Genomic DNA, 21399 nt, shown 5'->3' on the forward strand with positions numbered 1-21399 from the left:
AAGAGGGACACTCACGACCCTGCCCTGCGGCCTGTGCTGAGGGCTCAAGGGGGAGGCGCGTGTCAGGGCTGAGCGCAGGCACAGTCTGCCCTCAGCAGATGGTAGCTGTGATTGAGCTGGGGCAAGGCGTGGGGGGTTGGGGGGAGGGCGAGGGGGGCGGGCAGGGAGAGGGAGTGGCAATGGGGCTTGGTAGAGACCCCTGCAGGCTGCTTCCTTAAGCTGTGTCTCTAACGTAGTTATTTTCCATGTCATTTCAGCGTTTCCAGGAGACTGGACCCCAAGGAGCCCCCGGGTGGCCAGAGAGCAACTTCCCCAACCCCGAAGCAGGCTTCTGCTGCTGCCCCTGGCCACGGGAGCCCCCGGGAGGCGAGGGCCCAGGGCCCGGCTGGCCAGGAGGCTGACGGCCCCCGCAGGACGCTGCAGGTGGACAGCAGGACGCAGAGGTCAGGGCGGTCCCCCTCTGTGTCACCGGACAGAGGCAGCACCCCCACGTCACCTTACTCCGTCCCCCAGATCGCCCCCCTTCCCAGCAGCACGCTGTGTCCCATATGTAAGACCTCGGACCTCACGCCAGGCCCCAGCCAGCCAAACTTCAACACCTGCACCCAGTGTCACAGCAAGGTCTGCAACCAGTGCGGGTTCAACCCCAACCCTCACCTCACCCAGGTAACCACCTCTGCGCCGCTCCACCGCCTGCCTCCCCGCGCCTCCCCAGGCCCCCTTCCCCGCGGTCACCACCTCTCTTTTCCTCTCATTTCCCTTGGCCACCACCCTCTGTGTCTTTCTGGGGTCGTATTCTGGCTCCCAACATGGTAGAGGAGCGCAAGGCCTGGCCCCAGGTCTCCGGAAGGGTGGCTGGACCTCCTGAAGGCTTGGGCCGTCCCAGAGCCCAAGATGCTTTCTTACCTGGTCCAAGTTGGACCTGGAAGAATGGCGTTGAGAGGACCAAAGATGCTCTTGTGGACGGCTTTCCCCCATGGATGCTCATTTGAAGAGGGCCCTCGGCAGCCTCTCTTCCCATGGAGGGAGAGCCAGGTGTTAGGGGAGGCAGGAAGCTGCCTTCCGCCAGGCGCCTGGGAAGCTCCTCCCCTGGGTTCCCCTGGGCTCCCCTTTGTTTGCTACCTGGCGTGGAGCAGCGGCCCATCTCCAGAGCAACAACCTCGGGATAGAGACCCAGATTGGGGACCGCGCATTCACAATGAGTGACAGTGTCCTGTACTCACCAAGATGCCACTTCGGGGCATTTCCATGAGATTGGCCTTCTTTCTGCCCCAGAGGACCCTGGGTCGACAGCCCCACGGTGGCTTTGTTCAGGATGTGTTGAGTCACTGTGGGATGCTTGGCCACGCCCCTGGAAGTTCCCTGGTGGCCCGAAGGCCCAGGTACTAGCTGAGCTGGGGCCATGTCTTGGAAGCGAACCAAGTGGGCTGGGGCAGCCCGTGCAAGCCCCTGGTTCTCCCCCCACCCCCAAGCTCTGCCCTGGGCAGGAAGGCTCAGCTCACTGCAGGCGCAGGCGTGGCCGCCACTGGAAGGCTCAGCAGCAGGGCCGTGTGGACCACGGGGATGGGGGATGAGTGAGAATAATCGTTCGCAGGTCGGGGTCTATTTGTGACATGAGGCGCCGTGGGTGTGGGACGTGTGGTTTGCGAGAGGTAAGTGTGAGAGTCTGAGGAAGGAGCTGCCGGTGTGGGGAGATGACTCAGAGCATTTGGAGTCGTTCCTGGAGTGTGGGGGCTTCCTGAGGAGGCGTGCACACTCGTGATCATGACATCTGGGACTGGAAACAGCCTGTCCCTGCTCTGATTGTTAGGTAAGTGTTTGCGCTTCACTACTTAGAACAGTGTGTTTAAGGCCAGCGCAGCTCACCTGTGCCTTCCTGCCGGCGAGAAGCCAGAGCACCTGGCCTCCCAGGAGCTCTGAGGCTTGGTAGGCAGGGATGAGAGATGCCACTCTGGGCATCCCCCCTTGCGCTGGCCTCACCTCTGGGCTCCACCTTCCCGAGATGCTCACTCGAGCTGTAGGACCTGAGTGACTTCAGGTGGGGTGGGCAGAGATCACGGGAGAGCCCTCCACGGTGGCCTCATTTTCCTGGTGGGCATCCCAGTCCTTCCCACACAGTGGGTGCCTCCAGCCCAGGATCTTCGGGGAGGCGGGAAGGGAGCCAGCCTTTGAGTGTGCCTGGGAACACAGCAGAGTGGGGGGACCTTGGCGACACTCGGTCCATCTGCCTCGCTGCTGGGAGGGAGGCGGGGCTCAGGGCCAGGAGGAAAGGGGCCTGAAGCCGACTGCAGACTCTCCCTGTTTAGAGAAGAGCAGGCCTCCCGGCTGGCACTCCAAGCACGTGAGGGGCTGGGAACACGCAGCGGCTCTTCGCAGGGAGCGTCTCAGGGCCGTCAGCGCCCCATCAGCCCTGCGGGGCTCCCGGCGCGGCTGTGGCCCGCAGCCCTTCCCAGACCCGCTTTCCCAGCACAGTAAGGCCACTCTCCACGGCATCCGGTCTGGGAAATGCTCACCTGGACTCCAGGCTCTCGCCCGGGGGATGCCCTTTTCTGCCAGAGTCTCCAGGCAGGACCTTTTCTTCTCCGCGGTTGGCTCTCAGTGGCATTCCTGTCAAGAAGAAAGGACCTCTGGCGTGTTTTCCTGAGGGTCTGGAAGAGCCTAATTCTTGAGTCAGAGCAGGTGCCATTTGTCACTTGGCTAAGAGCAGACTCACCTCCCTGTGCACGCTTCCGCCTAAGGAGAAAACCAGTGGGCAGGTGCTGCTGATAGACCCACCCTGCTGCAGCCACCTCTGGTCCGAGCGCCTCTCACCTGCCGTTCTGAGGAGCCCTGTCCGGGCGCTGAGAGGCGGTGCCTGAAGCTGCTGGTGTGGTGCTGCCGAGCCCTGGCAGAGGGGGCGGCAGCCTGGGTTCTGCATCCGGCCTCGAGGGGCACAGAGGCCGCCTCCTGCGGCCCGCCAGCAGAATGTACTGCTTCTCAGCTTCCCCGGGCCAAGCGAGGGACAGGGTCACACTGGTGCCAGGGAGCGGCCCGTTGCCTCGCTGGCACGCCAGTGAAGCTGCTCTTGGGTCTTTGGAAACGGGGCCTTTCTTCGTGTGTGTCACAAGTAGAGAGCCACCAGCTGTTTGTAACTCAAGTCGCAGCACAGATTGGGAGTGTGATAGATCTGTCGCACTGGATGTCTCAGTGAGGACATATGAGCAGAAAGGAGGGGGAAGGCTGCCACCACGGGGCCAATGGTCACCAGAACTTAGTGTTTTTGTTTTCCTGTCTCATGACATCTGCCAAGGTCTTTTACTTCGGCTGGGTCCCACAGGAATGGCAGGTTGGGGGCGGAGACTCGCGCATAGGTAGAACAGTCAGCCCCGTTTGGCCGGAGCAGGCTCTGAGCTCTGGAACCGCTGCCTTACTGGCTGGTGGACCCAGGCTTCCCTTGTTCGCCCTGGAGCTGCTGGTGGGAACGGCACTCGCAGACACGGCGCGTGCTGTTCTGCCCAAGTGCAGGCTGGCCGGCTCTCAAGGCCGCGAGGCTGTGACAGGAAGAGGCCTGCCGCGCACGCTGCTGGTTTCTGAGGCCCGGAGCACATTAGGGCTGCGTGCAAGTTGGGGAAGGAGCTCAGAGCTCCCTCTGTTTATGGAGGAGGAGATCAAGTCTTGGGAAGCCTTGGCCAATTCTGGGTCATTCTGTAGCAAAAGAGCGGGGGACCCAGAACTAGTGGCTAGGTCTTCCGTTTTCCCCCAGGGACTCCTAGCCCCACTTTCCCCACCCACAGTCAATTTTTGCTCAGAACAAGCAGGGCTCTCTGGCCCCTCTTCGTGGCGGAGGCCGTTTCTTCCTTTTTGAAACCATGGCAAAAGACCGGTGGTTTCCTTGTAGGGTCCGTACATTTCTCAGCAACTGCAAGAGACCATCCCTGTGAGGGTGCACTGATTATGAGGCCGGAGGTGTTAGCATTTAAGCCCTTTCAGTGCCCCGTGATGGGGGCAGAGGGTAGGAAGGCAGAGTTGGGGGTGGGGAGCGGCACGGTCCAGAGGACATGGGCAGGGGTTGGCGGCAGGCGTAGCCCCCTCTGCCGGCCCTCCTGGAGGCTCCCTGCCCTGCCCGGAGCAGCCCCAGCAGCACGTCCTGGCCTGACTCCTCCAGACGCAGGTCTGCCCATCCCTTCCCACCTCCGATGCTCCAGTCCGGATCGCTTAAAGCTGCTCTAAGAAAACTGTGGAAGACTGATCAGGGCCTTTGCTTGCCTGTCCTAAGGTCTAGACTCTGCTGAGACCAGGCCAAAGATCTTTAATCCACCATGCTCCCCCACCACCGCCCCCGCTGACAAGCCTTGGGCTTAGGCACTTACCCAGGGTGGGTGGCGTGGCGCAGGGAGGGAGACAACGACGCGATGGCCACAGTCCTCTCCCTCCACTGCCTGCATCCCACTCCTTTCCGGAGGACTGGGCACCAGATGGCCCGGGGGCGGTGCTGTGAGCGCGGCACAGATCCCTCGTTGCAGCCACCAGCCTCGTCCCCTTTCCTCTGCTCCCTCCCAGCCACACCGCCACCTGGGCCCGTAAGGAATGAGGAGCAGGTGTTAGGAGGACATGGATCAGCAGCGGGCTGAGGAGAGGCAAAGGTATCCCCTTCCTTCCTGAGCCCAGGAGGAGGCAACATCTGCGAATGGGCCCAGCCTTCCCCTCTCCACCTCCAAACAAATGGAAGTGCGTGTCCAGGTGGCAGGCCCGTTGGGAGCCCTTTCTCCCACCATCCGTCTCCTTCTTGGGCAGTCTGCCTGTGGTCATCACTTCGGCCCAAACAACCTCCAAGTCAGTGGGGAAGTGCCCCCAAGCTTCAGCCAGCCTGCTGCCGGTCCCCAGTCCCGGGAGACAGGACCCTCGCCCTTGTCGCGTGGACCGCTTCAGGGTGGAGGCCAGGGCCGCTGGGGACGTGCGGAAGGGGCGGCTGTGCAGGAGTGGGCGTGGGCGTGGGCTCACAGCTGGGGCCATCAGGCATGGAACAGTAGGTAACTTTCAGCTGTGAAACGCAGCTGTAAAGTTATCTAAGAATGAATGTAAAATTAATTCAGAACAGAAAATAAGAAATTTTATTCCTAAACTCCTGCTTTTATATGTACAGGCCAAAGAAACGGAATGAAAAGAGAATGGAGTAAAATGGCAGCGAAAAGGAGAACTACATAAAGCGGGACGGGGCGAAGGGACAAGAGGGGAAAGGCAGGAGAGAGGCGACAGAGAAAAGCGGAGACAGGAAGAGGCAGGGGAGGGAAGCTTGTGACAGCCAGTGGCTGGCTGGTAACCTCTTGGTTCTGCTGTTGCTACTTGCTGTCTAGCTCAGCCTTTGGCCTGGGCAAGGCTGCTCGTACCCCCTCAGCCAGAGGGTGGCCCTCAGCGCTCTTTTCAACCTTTCCTCCTCCCGTAAATGCTTCCTGAGTCCTCATGATAAGCCAGGGACTGGCCTGGATGCTGGAGAATCAGGGAGAGCCGAGCCAGACGTTGCTCAGGCCCTGGAGCCGGCAGGCCAGGGGGACAGGCAGCCCTTCCGCCAATGACCATAGAGGCAAACATGTTGTCACTCCTGGCGGCCAGGGCCGAGCAGGACCAGGAGGAAGGCTGGGCGGGGGTGTGATGCGGCCACACGACCCATGTGGGCTTCGAGAAGGAGGGAACATCAGGCTGTGGGGTGTGGGACTGAAGCTGGGCCAGAGACAGGCAGAGGCAGGTGAAGGCCTGAGGGTGAGCGCGTGGTGGGGGCGGGGATGCCCGAGCCAGGGCCAGAGGGCCTGCCGGGCCTGCCGGGGCCTCTAGATGTGATTTCAAGAGATTCAGAAGGTGCCAGTGGGGAGGTCAGACAGGCATCAAAAAGCACCTCTTTGGAAATAGAGAATGGCGATGGGTCAGACAACATTATGGATGCACCCGATGCCATTGCATTGTGCACTTAACAATGGTTAAAAGGGGGAATTTCCGTTATGTTTCTCTCTCTGTAGATGGATATATAGAGCGAGGGGACAGCATATAAACATACAGATATATAGATACATAGAGCTGTATAAAGCAACACCCCCGCCCACGCCCGGCTGCTGGATGGAGAACAGCCCATGGGGGTCGGGGGGGGTTCTGGGCACAGGCTGGGGCTGGGGTAGTGGCCATGGTCGTGGAGAGTCACACAGGTTCCTGGTGTATTTTGGAGACTAAACAGGCAGGTTTTGGAAATGTGTTGGACCTGGGGCAGGGGATGGAAGTGGGGAATTTTCTGCTTGGGTCACGTCAAGCTGGAGGTGCCTGTGACAGATAAGTGGAGTCCAGGGGGCTGACAAACGACGACTCTGGCCTGCAGCAGACAGGCTGGGGCTGGGGACTTGTGAGAGTCACAGGCATATACTGACGTCCGTCCGTATACTTCCTACTAAACACTTCAGCAAGCGTATCATTAACCAGAGATTGGTATTCATTTAAAGGGATTTTTTTTTTAGCCCTGGCTGGTGCGGCTCAGTGATTTGAGCACCAGCCTGCGAACCAAAGGGTCTCTGGTTCGATTCCCAGTCAGGGCACACACCTGGGTTGCAGTCCAGGTCCCCAGCAGGGGGTGTGTGAGAGGCAACCGCACATTGATGTTTCTCTCCCTCACTTTCTCCTTTCCTCTCTCTCTAAAAATAAATAAATATTTTTTAAAATAAAGGGTTTTTTTTAAGGTAAAGTTTACATGGAATGAAACATGCAAAGCTTAAGTGTGCCCTTCAGTGAGCTTTGATGGCAGCTTGCGCCTGTCCATCCAAACCCCTTGATCAAGATGAACATGCCCGTCACCGCAGAAAGTCCTCCAGGCCCCTCCCCTGGCCTGCCTTGCCTCCCACCAGACATGACTGCCGCTCTGGTTTTTAGCCACCAGAGATGAGCCTGAACTTCACAGAAATGAATCCTACAGAATGCACTCTTCTGTAATGGCTCCTGTCACTCAGCAGTGTGGTTTGAGATTCATCCATGTAGACAGGAGAGGGTTTCAGAAATGCAGGAGACAACGGCCCTGGCTGAGTTCTGAGAGGACAGGGACAGATGCCCAGGCGTGTGGGACATGGAGAGTGACTAAAGGAGCGGGGACCCCGAAGAGGCAGGTCTAGGTCCCGAGTGGGGAGGAGACATGCTATTGTGTGGCTCCTCTTTAAGATGTTGGAAGCAGGGCCTTCATTTGAGCCAGAAATCGGGGAGGGGGACAGGAGAAATTGGAGCAGCCATTGTGGAGAAAGGCCTCCCAGAGGGATGAGGTGAGTTCGCCAGGCAGCTGTGGGAGCCAGGGGAGGCTGGACATAAGTTAACTTCCAGGGGCGCTCGCTGCCTGCCGCCCATTCCGCTGCTTGCCTGTAAGCCTGGAGAAGAGGGAAGCGGTCGGGTCCAGTTCTGAAGCAGACACTTAGCAGAGTGGCTGGAATGGCAGAGATTATTAGCTGGGTAGGAAGAGAGGCGGAGGCAGAGGGCCCATTCCTGAACGAAAAGCGGAAGCTCAGCAGGTGAGGTCTCTATGAGGCCCCAGGGCTGCGACACGGAGGGGGCCTCAGAAAAGACCTAGATGGCTGGAGGACAGGGGCAGGGCGATTTTGGAGGACACGCAGTTTGGGGTGATAGCAGTTTTGTGAGTGAGACTGAAGAGTAGAGGTGTCAGGTTGGGCAGCCGGAGGCAAAGGAGAGAAGGGAGGGCTGGGCCCCAAGGGCCCCAGGGATTCTAAAGAGCAGCTGAGGCGTTGCCGCAGTCTGAAGACCAGGGAGTGCGGCTTCTGAGGAGGCGTGAGCGGGACGGGTGTGGGCGAGTGGGCTTGGTCCCAGCCAGGAGATTTTACGGGGCTCAGTGCGTGGGTCTGGGGCGGGCGGGGCGGGGGGTGCTGGCTAGGGCAGGGATGGGGGATATCAGGAGGAAGAAGCAGGCGTGCCTGCGGACTAGCAGGGGACCAGGTTCTCCCCTGTCATGGAGCTCTGCCGCCCAAACCCTGGTCTCAGATGCTGGGCAGGTTTCCAGGGCCGCTCTCAGGATCTGGACCTGCGGAGACTGGCACAGGCCTTCGCCGGGGGCCAGGCCTGGCCGACCCAGCTCTGGGTCAGTCACCCTGTGCTGTAGGACGCTGCGGTGCCTGCCCCTGCGCCTGAGGCCAGCCAGCTGGCAGGTGAAGCAGACTGTTGGCAGACTCGGGGCAGCTGGATGCCGGATGGGGCCCGACTTTGCTCCTCCGGCCGCCCTTGTCCCGCGGCCACAGCGGGTTCTGTGCCGCCTGTCCTGGCCAGTGACTCACAGCCCAGAAGAGCATGCAGTCACGCGGGCTGGCGGGGCCCTCCCAGGAACCTCTGGATTTGGGACCAGCAGGGAGGGCTCATTTATCAGCTATTTCTGTGATGTTTCCACTTGCACCAAAATGGAAAGAAGCACGGACGCAGCATCAGGCCCGACGTCAGTGCAGGATGCTCCGTACACTGCCTGCCTGCCGCCTGGGCGGGGAGGTGGACTCGGAGGCCAGCGCTGCTCCCAGCAGGAGGGCGGGCCCAGTGACGTCTGCAGCCCCTTGCCTTGGAGGTGGGAGGAGAGCCTCACGCACCAGAAAGAGAGCCCGTCACTGCTGGGGGCTCCAGAGCTTCCTGGAAGCCTTGGAGGTGACAGTGAGACAGGACCGCCCCGGTGTAGAAGCAGGTGCCCTGGGCAGCATCCTCTGGGGCCAGACGTGACAAGCAAAGCGTGATCCCACCCTCTGAGGTTAAAGCACAGGGTGGGTGGCAAGCTTCAGTGTCGCTAGTTTCCCTGCGGGGAAGATGTGGAAGCCTCTCCTAAGAATGCCCCACTCCCTGCCCCAGAGCCCCACGGAGGCGGCAGCGGGGCATGACCGCTGCAGACAGACCAGGCTGTCTGCTCCCTCGTTGCACGGTTCGCTGGCCTTGGGGGGCAGCGCCACCTCAGCAGCGCTTCTGCATGTCGAACAGTCCAAGTAGGGAGCAGCTGAGAGGGGCTTTTTTCTGGGAGAAAGCCCCTTCAGAGCCATGGCGCCCACAACACTCTGCCTTTCTGAATGCCCAGCAGGCTCCTGGCAGAGTGGGCAGTAGCTCCCTATGGGAAGCCACTTTTCTGTAGCTTCTGTCTTCCCCATCCCAAACCCCCTCTCGGCCTGCATGCCACCCAGAGCCTTCCCATGCCTGCTGCCGCCCAGGTCCCCACTGGGCTGAGGCCCGTGGGAGTCCACGGAGGCCTCCACCTGCCCTCCAAGTTGGCAGGACAGGATGGCGCCTTGCCGGCAAGAAGGATCCATGTGACAAGGTCGCCCTGGCTCTCCCTCTGGCTCTTAGGACGTGAGGCCTGTGGCTCGTGGCCTGTCCGTCTCCTGGCCGTGGGCCAGGTCAGGTTCACGGACAGCAGGGCCTCCTGGAGGTTCTTGCCGCCCTGGAAGAAGACCGTTCCCTCTCAGTCTGGTGGGCAGCAGTTGGAGGAATGCCAAGGAGCCACGGGGCCAAGGAGGCTCCTCGTGTGCAGTTGAGGAGGACTCACCGCTGCTGGTCAGGGCTGAGGGAGTCTGCCACAAACCTGGCCCAGGAGGGCAGGCAGGCTGAGGGTGCGCAGCTGTCTCGCTCCCTGCCTGGTGGGCCACCTCCGTGGCCCTGACACGGGGCGAGGAAGCTGAGCATGGAGGGAGAGATGAAGCCTGGCGCGCTGGCCTGTCGGCCGGGCCTGAAGCGGGGTGGGGCCAGGAGAGGGTGTGGTCAGGGCTCCTCGCAGTCTGAAGAGGCTGGATAGAAATAGCGGCACCCATCTGGGTGATGAGTCACTGAGGGGCATTTCATCCGTTCCTTGGAGAGCTTCTATTTTAGGTGAGATGCCTGTTGACAGCCTGCATGATGAGGGCTGGGTAAAGGAAAGTTCTGGTGGTGAGCGCAGGGATGTTAGCGCAGGCCCCGCCCACTTGTTCAGCCCGTCCGGGACCCAAGGGAGGATCCCCCTGAAGCCGCAGGAGAAGCCTTGCCTACCAGCTCCCCTCCTCGGGGAGTCCCACCTCATGGTGGTGGCCTTGGGTGTGGGCTGGCACCCACCCCGGGGACCGAGTTAGTGGCTGCCACCTGGGCCAGAGCCTGGGCCTCCCCTCGGGAGGTAGCCATCACCAGGGTGCCTCTGAGGGCGAGCAGAGACAGCTTATCTTTGGGAGCTTCCTGTTTGATGGGAACAAGCCTCCCCCCCTGCCAAAAAAATGACATTTCTAAGGGGTTTTCGGACAGAGTTCTGGAGGCACAGACTGTTCTCTCTGTGGCTTTTTCTGTCCAAATCTAGACAAAGTTCCCTTGGGTCTCCAACACTCCTGGGTGAGTTAATAGTCCCTGGGGCAGCAGGGGGCGGGGGGCTCCCCACCTTCTCTCTGCCCAGAGCTTCAGCATCATGTTCTTCGGTTTCCAGAGCTGGGCTTGATCTTTTGACGGTTTGTCCAGAGCTTTGCAGGAGCAGCTTCTGGACCCCTGGCTTGGCCTGCGTGAGGCTGAGCGGCCTTGCGGGGACAGGAGCACCTGAGACTCCGGGCCCTGGGCCCTAGCACGCGGCCTGGCAGGGTGGTCAGGCCTATCTCCTGGCAGCCCCGCTTCCCAGCTGTGTGACCACCGGGCATTTCGCTAGATCCTGTCAGGCCTTGGTTTTCCGCACTGTGAAGGCAGGATGAGAGGGTGTCTGTGCACACGCCCTGTGTGTAGGGTGCTGGGTACAAGGGGTGCTCCCCAAGGCCTAGCTTTTCCCCTCCTCAGGTGCCGCCCATGGGCTGCGAGGCAGGACGGCCGAGCCCGGGCTCCTGGGCTGGCAAGCCTGTCTAAGCACAGCAGACAGGCACTGCCCTCAAGAGAGAGGGGCTGGAGGCACCGTGAGGGTGCACGGAGGAGGCTCTCTGCCCCAGGGATCGGACTGGGCCGTTCCCTGGCGACTGTACGCCATGCCATGGTGCTTTGCAAGCCTCTGGCTGCCACTGTAGATAGGAGCAGCTTGGGCTCTGGTGTGGGGTGGAAGGAGCCTCCTCACCAGGACACTGACTCTTTGGCCTCCTGGGCGCGGCCTTATGGGAGCTGCACCCCCATTAACAGGTCGTTGGGATGAATCCCAAAGCAAGCCAGCCTGGAGTGAACCCTGGTGCATGCCACGCACTGAGTGCAGCCCTGGGGGTGCCTCCATGGGGCTCTGGGGAGGCGGGAAACACCAGGGAAACACCTGAGTAGTTGACTTTGGGAAAGAATTAGCCCTGTGAAGAAAAGAAGCTGGGTGGTTCGCTATAGACTGCCTGGACGGCATTTTAGATTGTGTAGCCAGAGGAGGGTTCTGGTAGGGAAGCGACACTTGATCCAAGACCCACACCAGACGCTGGGCCTGGGAGCAGAGGGAATAGTGGGCGCAAAGGCCCATGCAGCAGGGAGCTCAGAGCACCGCTTGGCAGGACAGGAGGCCTCGCATCTTGGGGTGAGATGGCCCAGGGGAGGCGGCAGGAAAGCAGGCCGGACAGAGGGGCAGGCTGGGGAGGGTCAGGGGCCTCGTGGGCCACGGGAAAGAGCCCCCATGGGAAGCGCGACGGGAAGCCACTGGAGGGGTTTGAGCCCGTAAGTATACGCGGCTGGTTTATACGCGGATTTTTTGGAGGAAAAAAAACTATTATTGGTTCATGTAACTGGAAGTCCAAGGGTAGCCGTAAGGCATAGCTGCATCCAGAGAATTAAGTGAAGCCATCAGACCTGTCCCCTTCTCTTGTCTTGGCTCCACGTCCCTCTGCGGGCCTCATTCTCAGGATCTCCCGCCAGGCTGCGCTCCCAGGCCCGCAGCCTTCTGGCCAGTGATCGGAAAGGAAGGCGGCCTCTCACTGCTGTTCCTTTACACGTGAACAGGGCTGGGCTCTGACTGGCCTGTCTGCCAGGTCACATGCCTGCCCCGCACCACCAGCTAAACCGCCGATTGGTCCAACTTGAGCCTCGTACCTGCTATGCTGAGGAAGGGGTTGGTGACGCGGGGAAACTACGTGTCGGTCACGTGAATAGCAACACAGGTCTCGTTTGTTCTGGAGGCACAAATTATCCCATTTTCTTCAAAAATTTGTCCTCCTTAAGGAACAAAAAAGGCTTATCTCACTTTACTGACATTGTATTATTTTGCTCTCACGATTTTTTGTGTCTGTTGACTCCTCAGCTAGACTCTGTGCTCCTCCAGGACAGGAATCCTATTTTCTTTTTGTTTCCTATGCCTCCCTCTCTCACCCTTCCCACTTATTTATTTCTTCTGCATGTTCTCACTGAGTACCCATTGCACCAGGCACTGCTAGGGCTGGCCTTCCCTCCTCACTCACACCTGGCTGCTTGTGGTAATGGCCTGAAGAGAGCAGCAGCGGGGCCAGAGTGACCGGTTGGAGGCTATGGGGTCGTCGGGCCAGGAGGGCAGTGGCGTGGGTGGGATGTGGGCTGGGGCGATGCCCACGGAGCTGAGATAGGGTCAGTGGGGGTGGGGGGACTCTGGAGGGGAGGGTGTGGCGGCACTGCGCTGGTGACCACGGGGAGGGGCGGGGAGCGTGTGACTGCCTCTGCTCTGGGGAGGATCAGGAGCCTTGTGGGTCATGGTAGAGAGTCCCCATGGGAAGCGTGATGGGAAGCCACTGGAGGGGTTTCGTGCCCTCGGCCCTCCCAGCCCAGCCCCCTGGCTGCCCGGAAGCCCCTGAGCAGGCTTGGGGCTCGTGTGTGTGCTGGGGGCTGGCTCCGGCTGCAGCAGGGCCTGCCGTGACCGGCGCCGTGGGTGCCACCAGTCCTGCTGACCCTGCTGCTTCCTCCTCAGGTGCAGGAGTGGCTCTGTCTGAACTGCCAGATGCAGAGGGCTCTGGGGATGGACATGACCTCGGCGCCTCGCTCCAAGAGCCAGCAGCAGCTGCACTCCCCAGTCCTGTCTCCTGCCCACTCCCCGGCCAAGCAGCCCCTGGGGAAGCCGGAGCAAGAGAGAGCGCGGGGCCCAGGGGGACCACCGCCTGGCCCCCGCCAGACTGAGACGGCCAGGGCCGCCTCAGTGCCAGGGCCTGCTGCAGCCGCCGCCCCTCCAGAGGTGGGGAGGGGGTCTCCTCAGCCCCCGCACCCGGTCAAGCCTTCCACAGCTGAGCCCAGGCCTCCTGGAGGAGAGACCCTGGCCAAAAGTGCCACCACAGTGCCCTCTGGGCCTGGTGCTGCTGAGCAGACCCAGGAGGGCCTCACTGGGAAGCTCTTTGGCCTTGGGGCATCGCTGCTGACCCAGGCGAGCACCCTCATGTCTGTGCAGCCTGAGGCCGACCCCCAGGGCCAGCCCACCCCCAGCAAGGGGACGCCCAAGATCGTCTTCAGTGATGCCAGCAAGGAGGCCGGCCCCAGACCCCCAGGTTCAGGGCCCGGGCCTGGGCCAGCACCTGGAGCCAAAGCAGAGCCTGCCGCTAGAACAGGCCCTGCATCAGGGCCTGGAGCCCTGGCGAGAACTGGGGGAACAGCCAGTCCAAAGCATGGCAGAGCAGAACACCAGGCGGCGCCCAAGGCTACTGCCAAGCCAAAGACCATGCCGAAGGAGAGGGCCACCTGCCCGCTGTGCCAAGCAGAGCTCAACGTGGGCAGCAAGGGCCCAGCCAACTATAACACCTGCACCACCTGCAAGCTCCAGGTGTGCAACCTATGTGGCTTCAACCCGACACCCCACCTGGTAGAGGTAAGAGACCTGGGGCCGTGGGGGGCACGGGGAGAATGGGAGCCAGAGAGAGCTGCAGAGGGCCGGGTGGCAGCTGCCGTGGGCGGCCCCTGCAAGAGGAAGACCACCTCGCTGTGCTCCCCGCCCCTGCCCTGGCCCCGCCCCTGCTTCCACTCAGAGAACTCACTGCGGATGGGCTGAAGGTGCCCGTGGCCTCTGACCGGCCGAGGAGTGCCCCGAGGCTGGTCCCAGAGGAGGCCAGGCTCGGGGCCCTGACCTGGCCTCCCCGTCCCCAGGTATCGTGGGCACGACCCTGATGAAAAGTGCCAGCCTCCTCTGCTCAGGCAGGAAGACTCTGAGGCCCCGCCTTGCCGTCAGTCTGTGACCCTCACCGGGGTGAGCGCTGTGCCCGTGCCCCGGGGAAGGCAGAAGGCGCTCTCACCCTGGGGCAGGCGGCCCGCGGCCCGGGCTCCCGCCCAGCCAGGCGCTGTCCACACTCCACCTCACTCCGCCTCACTCCGCCTCTCTGAGATCATCTACTGGTATTAGGGTGTGGGTGTTTGCTGGTCAAAGCCACAGCTTCCGGGCCTGGGTTTTCCCCTGGGTGGGCCTGGCTCCCCTGGGGACTGCCTGTGGGGACACTCAGAGATGCTCCTTTCGCTTGCAGGAAGGTTTGAGGGAGCGCTGTGGTTGGGGTCTGTCTCTGCAGCCCCTCTCGGGGGAAGGCGGCAGGTCCTGTGCAGAGCTGGCTGGAAGGGATTAGGAGCCCCGCCTGGGAGGCTCAGCTGGTACAGAGGAGCCCAGGCGGAGCTGGACCAGCCTGGCCCTGGGGCCTGCTCCTGACCCTCCCTTTCCCCTTCTACGGGCTCAGGACCTCCAAGGGAGCCCCTCCCTGGCTGCCTTGGACAGGGCTGGCTGTGTCCCCTTCTGTGGTGTGCCTTGGGGTCTGTGACTGGCTCACCTTGACAAGCGGATGTGTCCCTTGCTCTCATGTCAGAAGATGGCCAGGCCAAGCCCCTGCTCCTGCACACTGACAGCTGAGCCCTTGGGGCTCCGGGGGCTGAGCCGGGCACGGCTGCTGGCGGGCAGGGAGTGCGGAGTGCAGACCCCTGCTGGCCAAGTATGGGACAGCAGAGGAGAGCTCCGTGCTGCCGTGGTCTCTGCAGCAGCTGTTCTGACTTGCCCTGGGCCAGGCCTCCATGGGAGCTGCCCACTGTGGTGAGGAAGGCTGCCTGGGCCTTCATACTTTCCAACATGCAAGGAGGGGCAGCCCTAAGCAAGTCAGGTGACAGCCTCATGTGATGCCCATGCGACCCTCTAGTTCCCACACTGCCACTTCCCCAAGCCCTAGGTCCAGAGGCTCACTGGAGGGTAGCCAGCCCAGCTGACCTGGGTCGGGGCGGGGGGTGCCGAGGGACCCCCCAGGGCCAGGGAGCACCAGCAGAGGGACTGCCAGGCCCTGGCCCGCTGCCAGTTGGGTGGGGCACCCCAGCACTGAGGGACTACGGACCCCCTTGGACTGCTGAGCTGCCACAGCCTAGAGGACCCTTATTCCCAAGAGCCCCAGGCCCACATTTCCTTGTTAAGCAGGACATGCACAGAGAGGAGGGAAAACTGTCCCTGTCCTGAGTGTAAATGCTCCTGACAGCTCCTTTCAGCAGCCCTGGGGCAGGCCTGGGGATGTGCTGATTCAGCCCAAACAGACGCATCTCGGTTACATGCTGGCTCTGGACGAGCGTCTGTGTCCTGACCTGAATCTCTCAGGAGCCGCCTGGTTTTTGCCTCCCTGGCCCCCGGAGCATCTGCCTCTGGATGGCCAGCATTGCCCCTGGCGCAGCCCCTCCGTGTCCTGCTGTCTGTCTCCGTGTCTATCTGTCTCCATGTCCTGCTCCACTGCTACCTCCTTGGCCGGGACCACCCTGGCCTCCGCAGGGTCTGACGGGCTCCGTGGGCCTGAAGGTAGTGTTGCTCCGCACCCTGGCCCCAGTTCCCCCCGCCCGCCCAGTGCCCTCTGTGTAGGGACGCACACATCCACCTCACGAGCTGGCAGCCTGGAGTCCTTGGCAGCCTCCCTTCTCTCACCGGCATCCACTCCATGGACCGCGCCCTGCTGGCTCTTCCTCCCCACGGCCACGAGAACCCGGCCTGTCCTCCCCATCCTCATGGCCTCAGCCCTAGCCCAAGCCCTTATGCCCCCTCAGCAGACAGTGACCGAAACCTCGCAGCTCTGCCTGCCTTGGGTCTTGCAAGGCTGCTGGTGCGGAGGGAGGGGCTGGTGCTTGGTGTGTCTCCCCCACCCCCACCACCAGCTTTGCTGCTTTTCTCCGCTGAGGCCCTAACCGCACCTTGGGCTGCCTTGGATCTCACCTTGGTGACTGGCCACTGGGCATTTGGAACTCGTAGGTGCTGTTCTGTGACTGCGTGGTGTGTGCGCTTGGTTAGAGGCTCCTGATTTCTCAGCGGGTGCCCTGGACGCTCCCTGCTTGGGGAGCGAGGTGGCAGGGCCAGCAGGCCCTTCTCCAGGTCCAAGGCTTAGGTCTGCCCTGGCTGTCCCTCCCAGACCTTGCTTGACCAAGGCTGGACCGCCAGGCTTGGGATGACCGCTGTCTGCTGGCAGCGCGTGGCGGGGACGGGCCAGGGAAGCCCACCCCTGCTCCCCTCAGGCTTCTCAGGCCTGCTGGGGCTCCCCCTGAGGCCGGAGCCAGCTGTCTGGGCTGCCAGGCTGGGAATTTTCAATGTTTCTGAGCTTTGAAATCTTTTACCTTTTCTCTAAACAAAAGACCAGGGCACACAATGGAAAAGTCAGTAGAGCTAGGTCCCTTTTCCCATTGAAATTTCCTCTGGAAAAAAAAAAAATAGTGCTATTTAGTGAGTCATTTTGTAATTAAGAGTTGTTCATTCCAAATTTTTTATCTATCTTTTTGAAGGGTAATAGTACCCTCTGGCTTAATTTTTAATTGGCTTTCAGTTCAAAACAGAGTTGGTGAAGAAATTAGTAGGATTGGAATGGTTACAGTAACACAGCCAGTTTCTTATATTATTGTAATTGCCAAAATACAGGGCCCGGGCCCTGTGACAAGGGTGCTGTGCTGGGCTTATCTGAGGCAGGGGCTGCGGCAGGGGCATCAGGAGACAGGCCAGCAGCTGCCTCCTCCACATCTGCCTCAGGCCGCCTCTGGGGGCGGTTGCCTCGGGGAGCCCCGTCTCCTCCGCGTGCAGTGGGGCGATAGTACTGCACCTAAAGTGTCTTCAAGAACCAGACGAGATGCCATCTCTCTGATACTTACGTGAGGTCCAACATTCTGTCGGCCCTTGAGCCAGGGGGCTGGGACCAGAGTGTCCTAAAAGAGAGTCTCTGTGCAGGAAAGAAGGGGTGCCCACCAGCCCCTGGCTACTGGACATGAATTGACCCTGTGGCCAGTGAGGGGCACCCCACAGGGGACGACACATTCGGTCCTGGAGCACAGCCCAGCCACAAAGGCACACGTCGGGGACATCGGGGATTGCTCCTCTTCTGGGAGGCAGAGGCCCAGAAAAGAGGAGCTGAAGCATGTCTGGGGACAGGGAGGGGCCACAGGGTCACAGTCAGGAGAGGAACTGCAGCTCCAGCGATGGCTGAGCCTGTGGGCCCTTCGCCTCTAGGCATCCTTTTTTCTTTTTCTTTTCTTCTTCTTCCTCTTCTTTTTTTTTGAAACTTTACTTTCCGCCAACCTTATTTCCACTATGTTGAGTTTGTGGAAGAGCAGCTTACCACGCCTCAGTGGTAGTCCCTGCCCGTTCAGCGGCCTTCGCGGTGGGGCTGCAGACCCGGCTTCGCAGAAGCCCCTGAACAGGCCCAGAGGGCGGCCGCGACCTCTGGCCGAGCCGCAGCGGACTCGGGAGCCGGAGCAGCGCATTCACCCTGAAATAGCCACAGCCTATGTTTTGGGTAGCGGCCTGTGCTTCCTTCGCAGTCTCTTCAGGGTCTCTGCAGAAGCCGAGATCAGGCAGGACCCCCACAGGGTGTTCACGGGAGCTGGTGCCGCGCATGAGCAGAACTTCCCGGGCCAGTATCTGCCCATCGGACCCACTGAGCGAGCCCCCTGGTTGTAAGGGACAGCAACGTCCACATCACTCAGAGGAGAGTGTGACACACAGCAGCGGCAGGCAGGGTAACAGGGCGCCTCAGTGAGGCTGGTGATCAGCCCTGGGGGCGGTAACCGCCAAAAGCCCCAGGTGGGGGAGCTCCCGGAGGCCACGGGGATGCAGTGAGCTAAGGTGCCCGGAGTGCAGCGGGGCAGTGGGCGTCGCTCCGGGGGCGTGCAAACTTCAGCACAGCTCGCCAGCTCGCCAGCCTGTGTTCCTGCAGCACGTGGCACTGACAGCAGAGGGGCTGTCAACAGCGGCAAAGACTCCTCCCAGGTTCTCTTCAGATCTGTGATGTGGATGCCATCACTTTTCCTTTTCTAAATGTCCTGTTCCATTGGGAAGTCAAGGCTAGTGCCCCCTAAGTGGGCTCCTGCTGCAGGACTTTGAGGATGTCCTCCTCCTTCATTTGCATGGCATGCAAGGGCTCCGGACATTGTGAAAATTTTCCTTTTAGTTACCTGGAACCAAGGGCCCTGGGCATGCTTTTTTCTGGAGTTCTCACCCACTGCCACCTGGGCTGAGTGGGGCTGGGGCTATGTTGAGCCCGGCAGCTAGCGGTGTCGGTCAGGCTGGTGTCCCTGTGACCAGACAGACACATAGGCCAGCTCCTCCTGTAGAGAGATCACACCTGCAGGGTCGTTCCGCTGACGGCAGGCCATGCGGGGGGGGGAAGCCCAGCTTCCAGCGCAGCCTCGCTGGCCTCCCGAAGGCAGCAGGTCTCACCTGCCTGTGCGGTGCCCTGCCGGCGCTCTCAGACAACGCGCTCCTTCCCTCGCCCTCGGCTCACCTAGCTCCATCCCTGGTTTACTCACCTACCTCTCCGTTAGGTGCCAGTTGTCCTTGGGGGTTCCTATCTTCCTGCCCCGAGGGCAGAGGGAGGCAAGGCAGAAGTGGTCACCAGAGCCTCCGACTGTCCTTTCCCAGGTCCCAGGTCATCCCCTGCCTACTTGCCGATGGGGACAGGCACCGGGTCAAGCCGGCAGCAGCTCCCCGAGGGCTGGGGCTGGATGAGGGAGACTATGAGAGAGAAGGTACAAGTGAAGGAGTGAACAAGGGAAGGAATGAGCAGGCGCGGGCTGGGGCTGTGTTGGTGGGGGCAGAGATGAGAGCAGAGCGAATAAAGAAATCGGGGCCTCAGCAGCTGTGTTCAAGCGCCCAGGCCCAGAGATTCTGCCTGAGGGCTTGCACACCTCCCACCCCACCCTCATTCCCCAGAGGGCCCTGGCCTGAGCCAGGCCGCCACAGCTCCACCCCGGCTGGCCCCAGGGCCCTTCACCCTTCTCCCCGACCCCCAGAAGGCTGGAGAAGGGGGTGGAGCAGCCCGTCAGGTGTTTATTTTTAGCTCTTACCTCACATGCTTCCCCTGCCTGTCGTCCCTGTCTTCCTTGCTGCCCACAATAGCAGAGCCAGAGGGCTGACTGGGCAGGCCCTCCTGCAGCCTGGCCCCCTCCATGAGGGGGCAGGGGAAGGAGCAGAGCCCTGGGGAGCATGTGACCACAGGAGCCATGCTTTGCTGAGGGCTCAGGTAAGCAGGCCACTGCAAGGGCTGGCTCTGAGCTCTGGGCATTGCGTTTGCCTCTTCTATTCAGGCCACCCTTCCCAGGTGTCCTTGCTTCATTTGCACTGTTGCTTCAGGGGTGGGGTCTGCAGGCCAGAGATAGGGGTCAGGGGTTTGCCATGCCACCGAGGTGAGCCAGGGAAGATGGCCTAACGTAGAGAGGCCTAGCCTGAGAGGGCTGTGTGCAGGGACCCAAGGTGGAGTTGGGGCAGTGTTGCCTTGGGCGAGCCCTGCTGTGGGCCCAGATCCTAACCTCATCATGCTGGTCCTGGGGCTGGGGAACGGGCTGGAGGCTTATTTCCAGAACTCTCCTGTCCGGGGCCTTTGTGACACAGCACAGTTCCCTCTGGCATGGAGGCACTTTCATCGTGCCCCTAGGTGATGCTGGGACCTGTGGGTGGGATTCTTAGCTAAGACTCTGCACTTATGTTCATGTCAGGGCTTGGTCTCGGCCTGTCCAGCGCTCTCCCTGGGCACCTTTAGGAGTGGATCCTGCCAGGCCAAGTAAGCCCAGGGCCCAGCAAGTAGCCAGCAGCCACTGCCTCACTGGAATTGGGGGGTGGGTAAAAGCGTCAGATGAGGTCTAAGGGAGTCAGCAGTGGTGCTTAGGGCTGGGCCCTACAGGGAGCAGGGTGAGTTCATGGAGGACCTCAGGACCCCTCTGCCCAGGGCCCGGGTGTGGGATTGGGCCTCCAGGCAGAGAAGAGGTCCAGCCTCCAGGGGATGGCCTCAAGGCCCTGAGCAACAAGGCTGCCCCTCAGTGTACACCAAAGCCTTGCCGCCTGCCTGGCCTGGCCTGGCCTCTGCTGCGACCCAGGCAGAGATGTGGCATTTTCTGTGGGGGGCTATGGGCAGAACAGACTGCTCAGCCCCACCCTGCCCCCAAGCAGAGAGCCTCCCTGGCCCCAGGAGCCTGCACCCTTCCTGCTCAGCCCCTCCTGGGAAGCGGGTGGGGAGGGATGGTGTCTGAGGCTGAGAGCTGGGAGGTGGGGTGGGGCGGGGCCGTGCCCCCAGCAGGCGCCCCCTGTGAAGCCATTCCCAGCCTGCGGGGCTCTCCACCTCGGGGCTCCACACCAGCCCCAGCTCACGCCTCTTCCGGGCCCCTGTGCCGCTGTAGCCTCCCCTCCCCAAGAGTCTTCCTGGTCTGGCCAGGGGAAGAGGTCTCCATGGGGCAAGGAAGAGGCCCTTCTTTGGGGCTCATCATTTTAGCTCTGTGTAGGCGCATTTAAAGAATGGAGAAGTCTGTCATTGAGAGCGACAAATCTGTCCATCGTTTTCTCCTTAAGGCTGCAGAAAGAGTCATGGAAACACTCTCTGAGTACTCCAGTGTCTTGGTGATTTCAACCCCTTCCCCTTCCATTTCCTTACAGAAAACCGAGTGGCTCTGTCTGAACTGCCAAACTAAGCGACTACTGGAGGGCAGCCTGGGAGAGCCGACCCCCCTGCCACTGCCCACCTCACAGCAGCCCCCCGTAGGGGCCCCTCTCCGTGCGGCTGGGACAACCCCTCCGAAGCAGAAAGGGCCACAGGGGCTGGGCCAGCCATCAGGCCCTCCGCCTGCCAAGGCCAGTCCCCTGCCCACCAAGGCCAGCCCCCAAGCAAAGCCCCTCAGGGCTTCTGAGCCCAGCAGGACCCCGAGCAGTGCCCAGGAAAAGAAGGCGGGAGCCCCCGCTAAAGCCGAGCCTGTGCCGAAACCAGCTCCAGAGGCCGCCCTGCCCCACGGGACTCCCAAAGCAAAGGCCGGGGTGCGGAGGACTGAACCCACCACCCCTGTCGTCAAGGCTGTTCCGGAAGCCCCCAAGGGTGGGGAGGCGGAGGTCAGTGCCATCCACTTTGCAGGGACCCTAGCTCTCTGCTGGGACAGTCAGGGAAGGGGGCTGGGGTGTAGGCCTGGGCCGGGCCCCCAGGGCTGCAGAGGAGGGCAGGGACGCCTAGATGAGGCCATGGTGGGTCTGGAGCCTGTGAGTGACAGACTAGTCCTGGAGGTTGCCACCATTAGATCTAGTAAAAATTTCTCTTTGAGAACCTAGGGCTGTTCGGG

General features: G+C 61.4%; 1 protein-coding gene across 1 annotated transcript in view; it reads left to right on the plus strand.

Moving 5' to 3' along the window:
- Positions 1 to 282: 282 nt before the first annotated feature.
- BSN (bassoon presynaptic cytomatrix protein) overlaps positions 283 to 21399 on the plus strand; it is a 40025-nt gene continuing 18908 nt past the window's right edge. The window contains exons 1-3 of the mRNA XM_054594828.1: positions 283 to 666; positions 12809 to 13693; positions 20729 to 21175. Coding sequence (XP_054450803.1) covers positions 12839 to 13693; positions 20729 to 21175 — 1302 coding nt within the window. The 5' untranslated portion in view covers positions 283 to 666; positions 12809 to 12838. The remainder of the gene's footprint in view (positions 667 to 12808; positions 13694 to 20728; positions 21176 to 21399) is intronic.

The sequence above is a fragment of the Pteronotus mesoamericanus genome, unplaced genomic scaffold (genome assembly GCF_021234165.1).
Source record: "Pteronotus mesoamericanus isolate MK-2021 breed Mesoamerican mustached bat unplaced genomic scaffold, CSHL_Meso_final scaffold_533, whole genome shotgun sequence".
Taxonomy (NCBI): domain Eukaryota; kingdom Metazoa; phylum Chordata; class Mammalia; order Chiroptera; family Mormoopidae; genus Pteronotus; species Pteronotus mesoamericanus.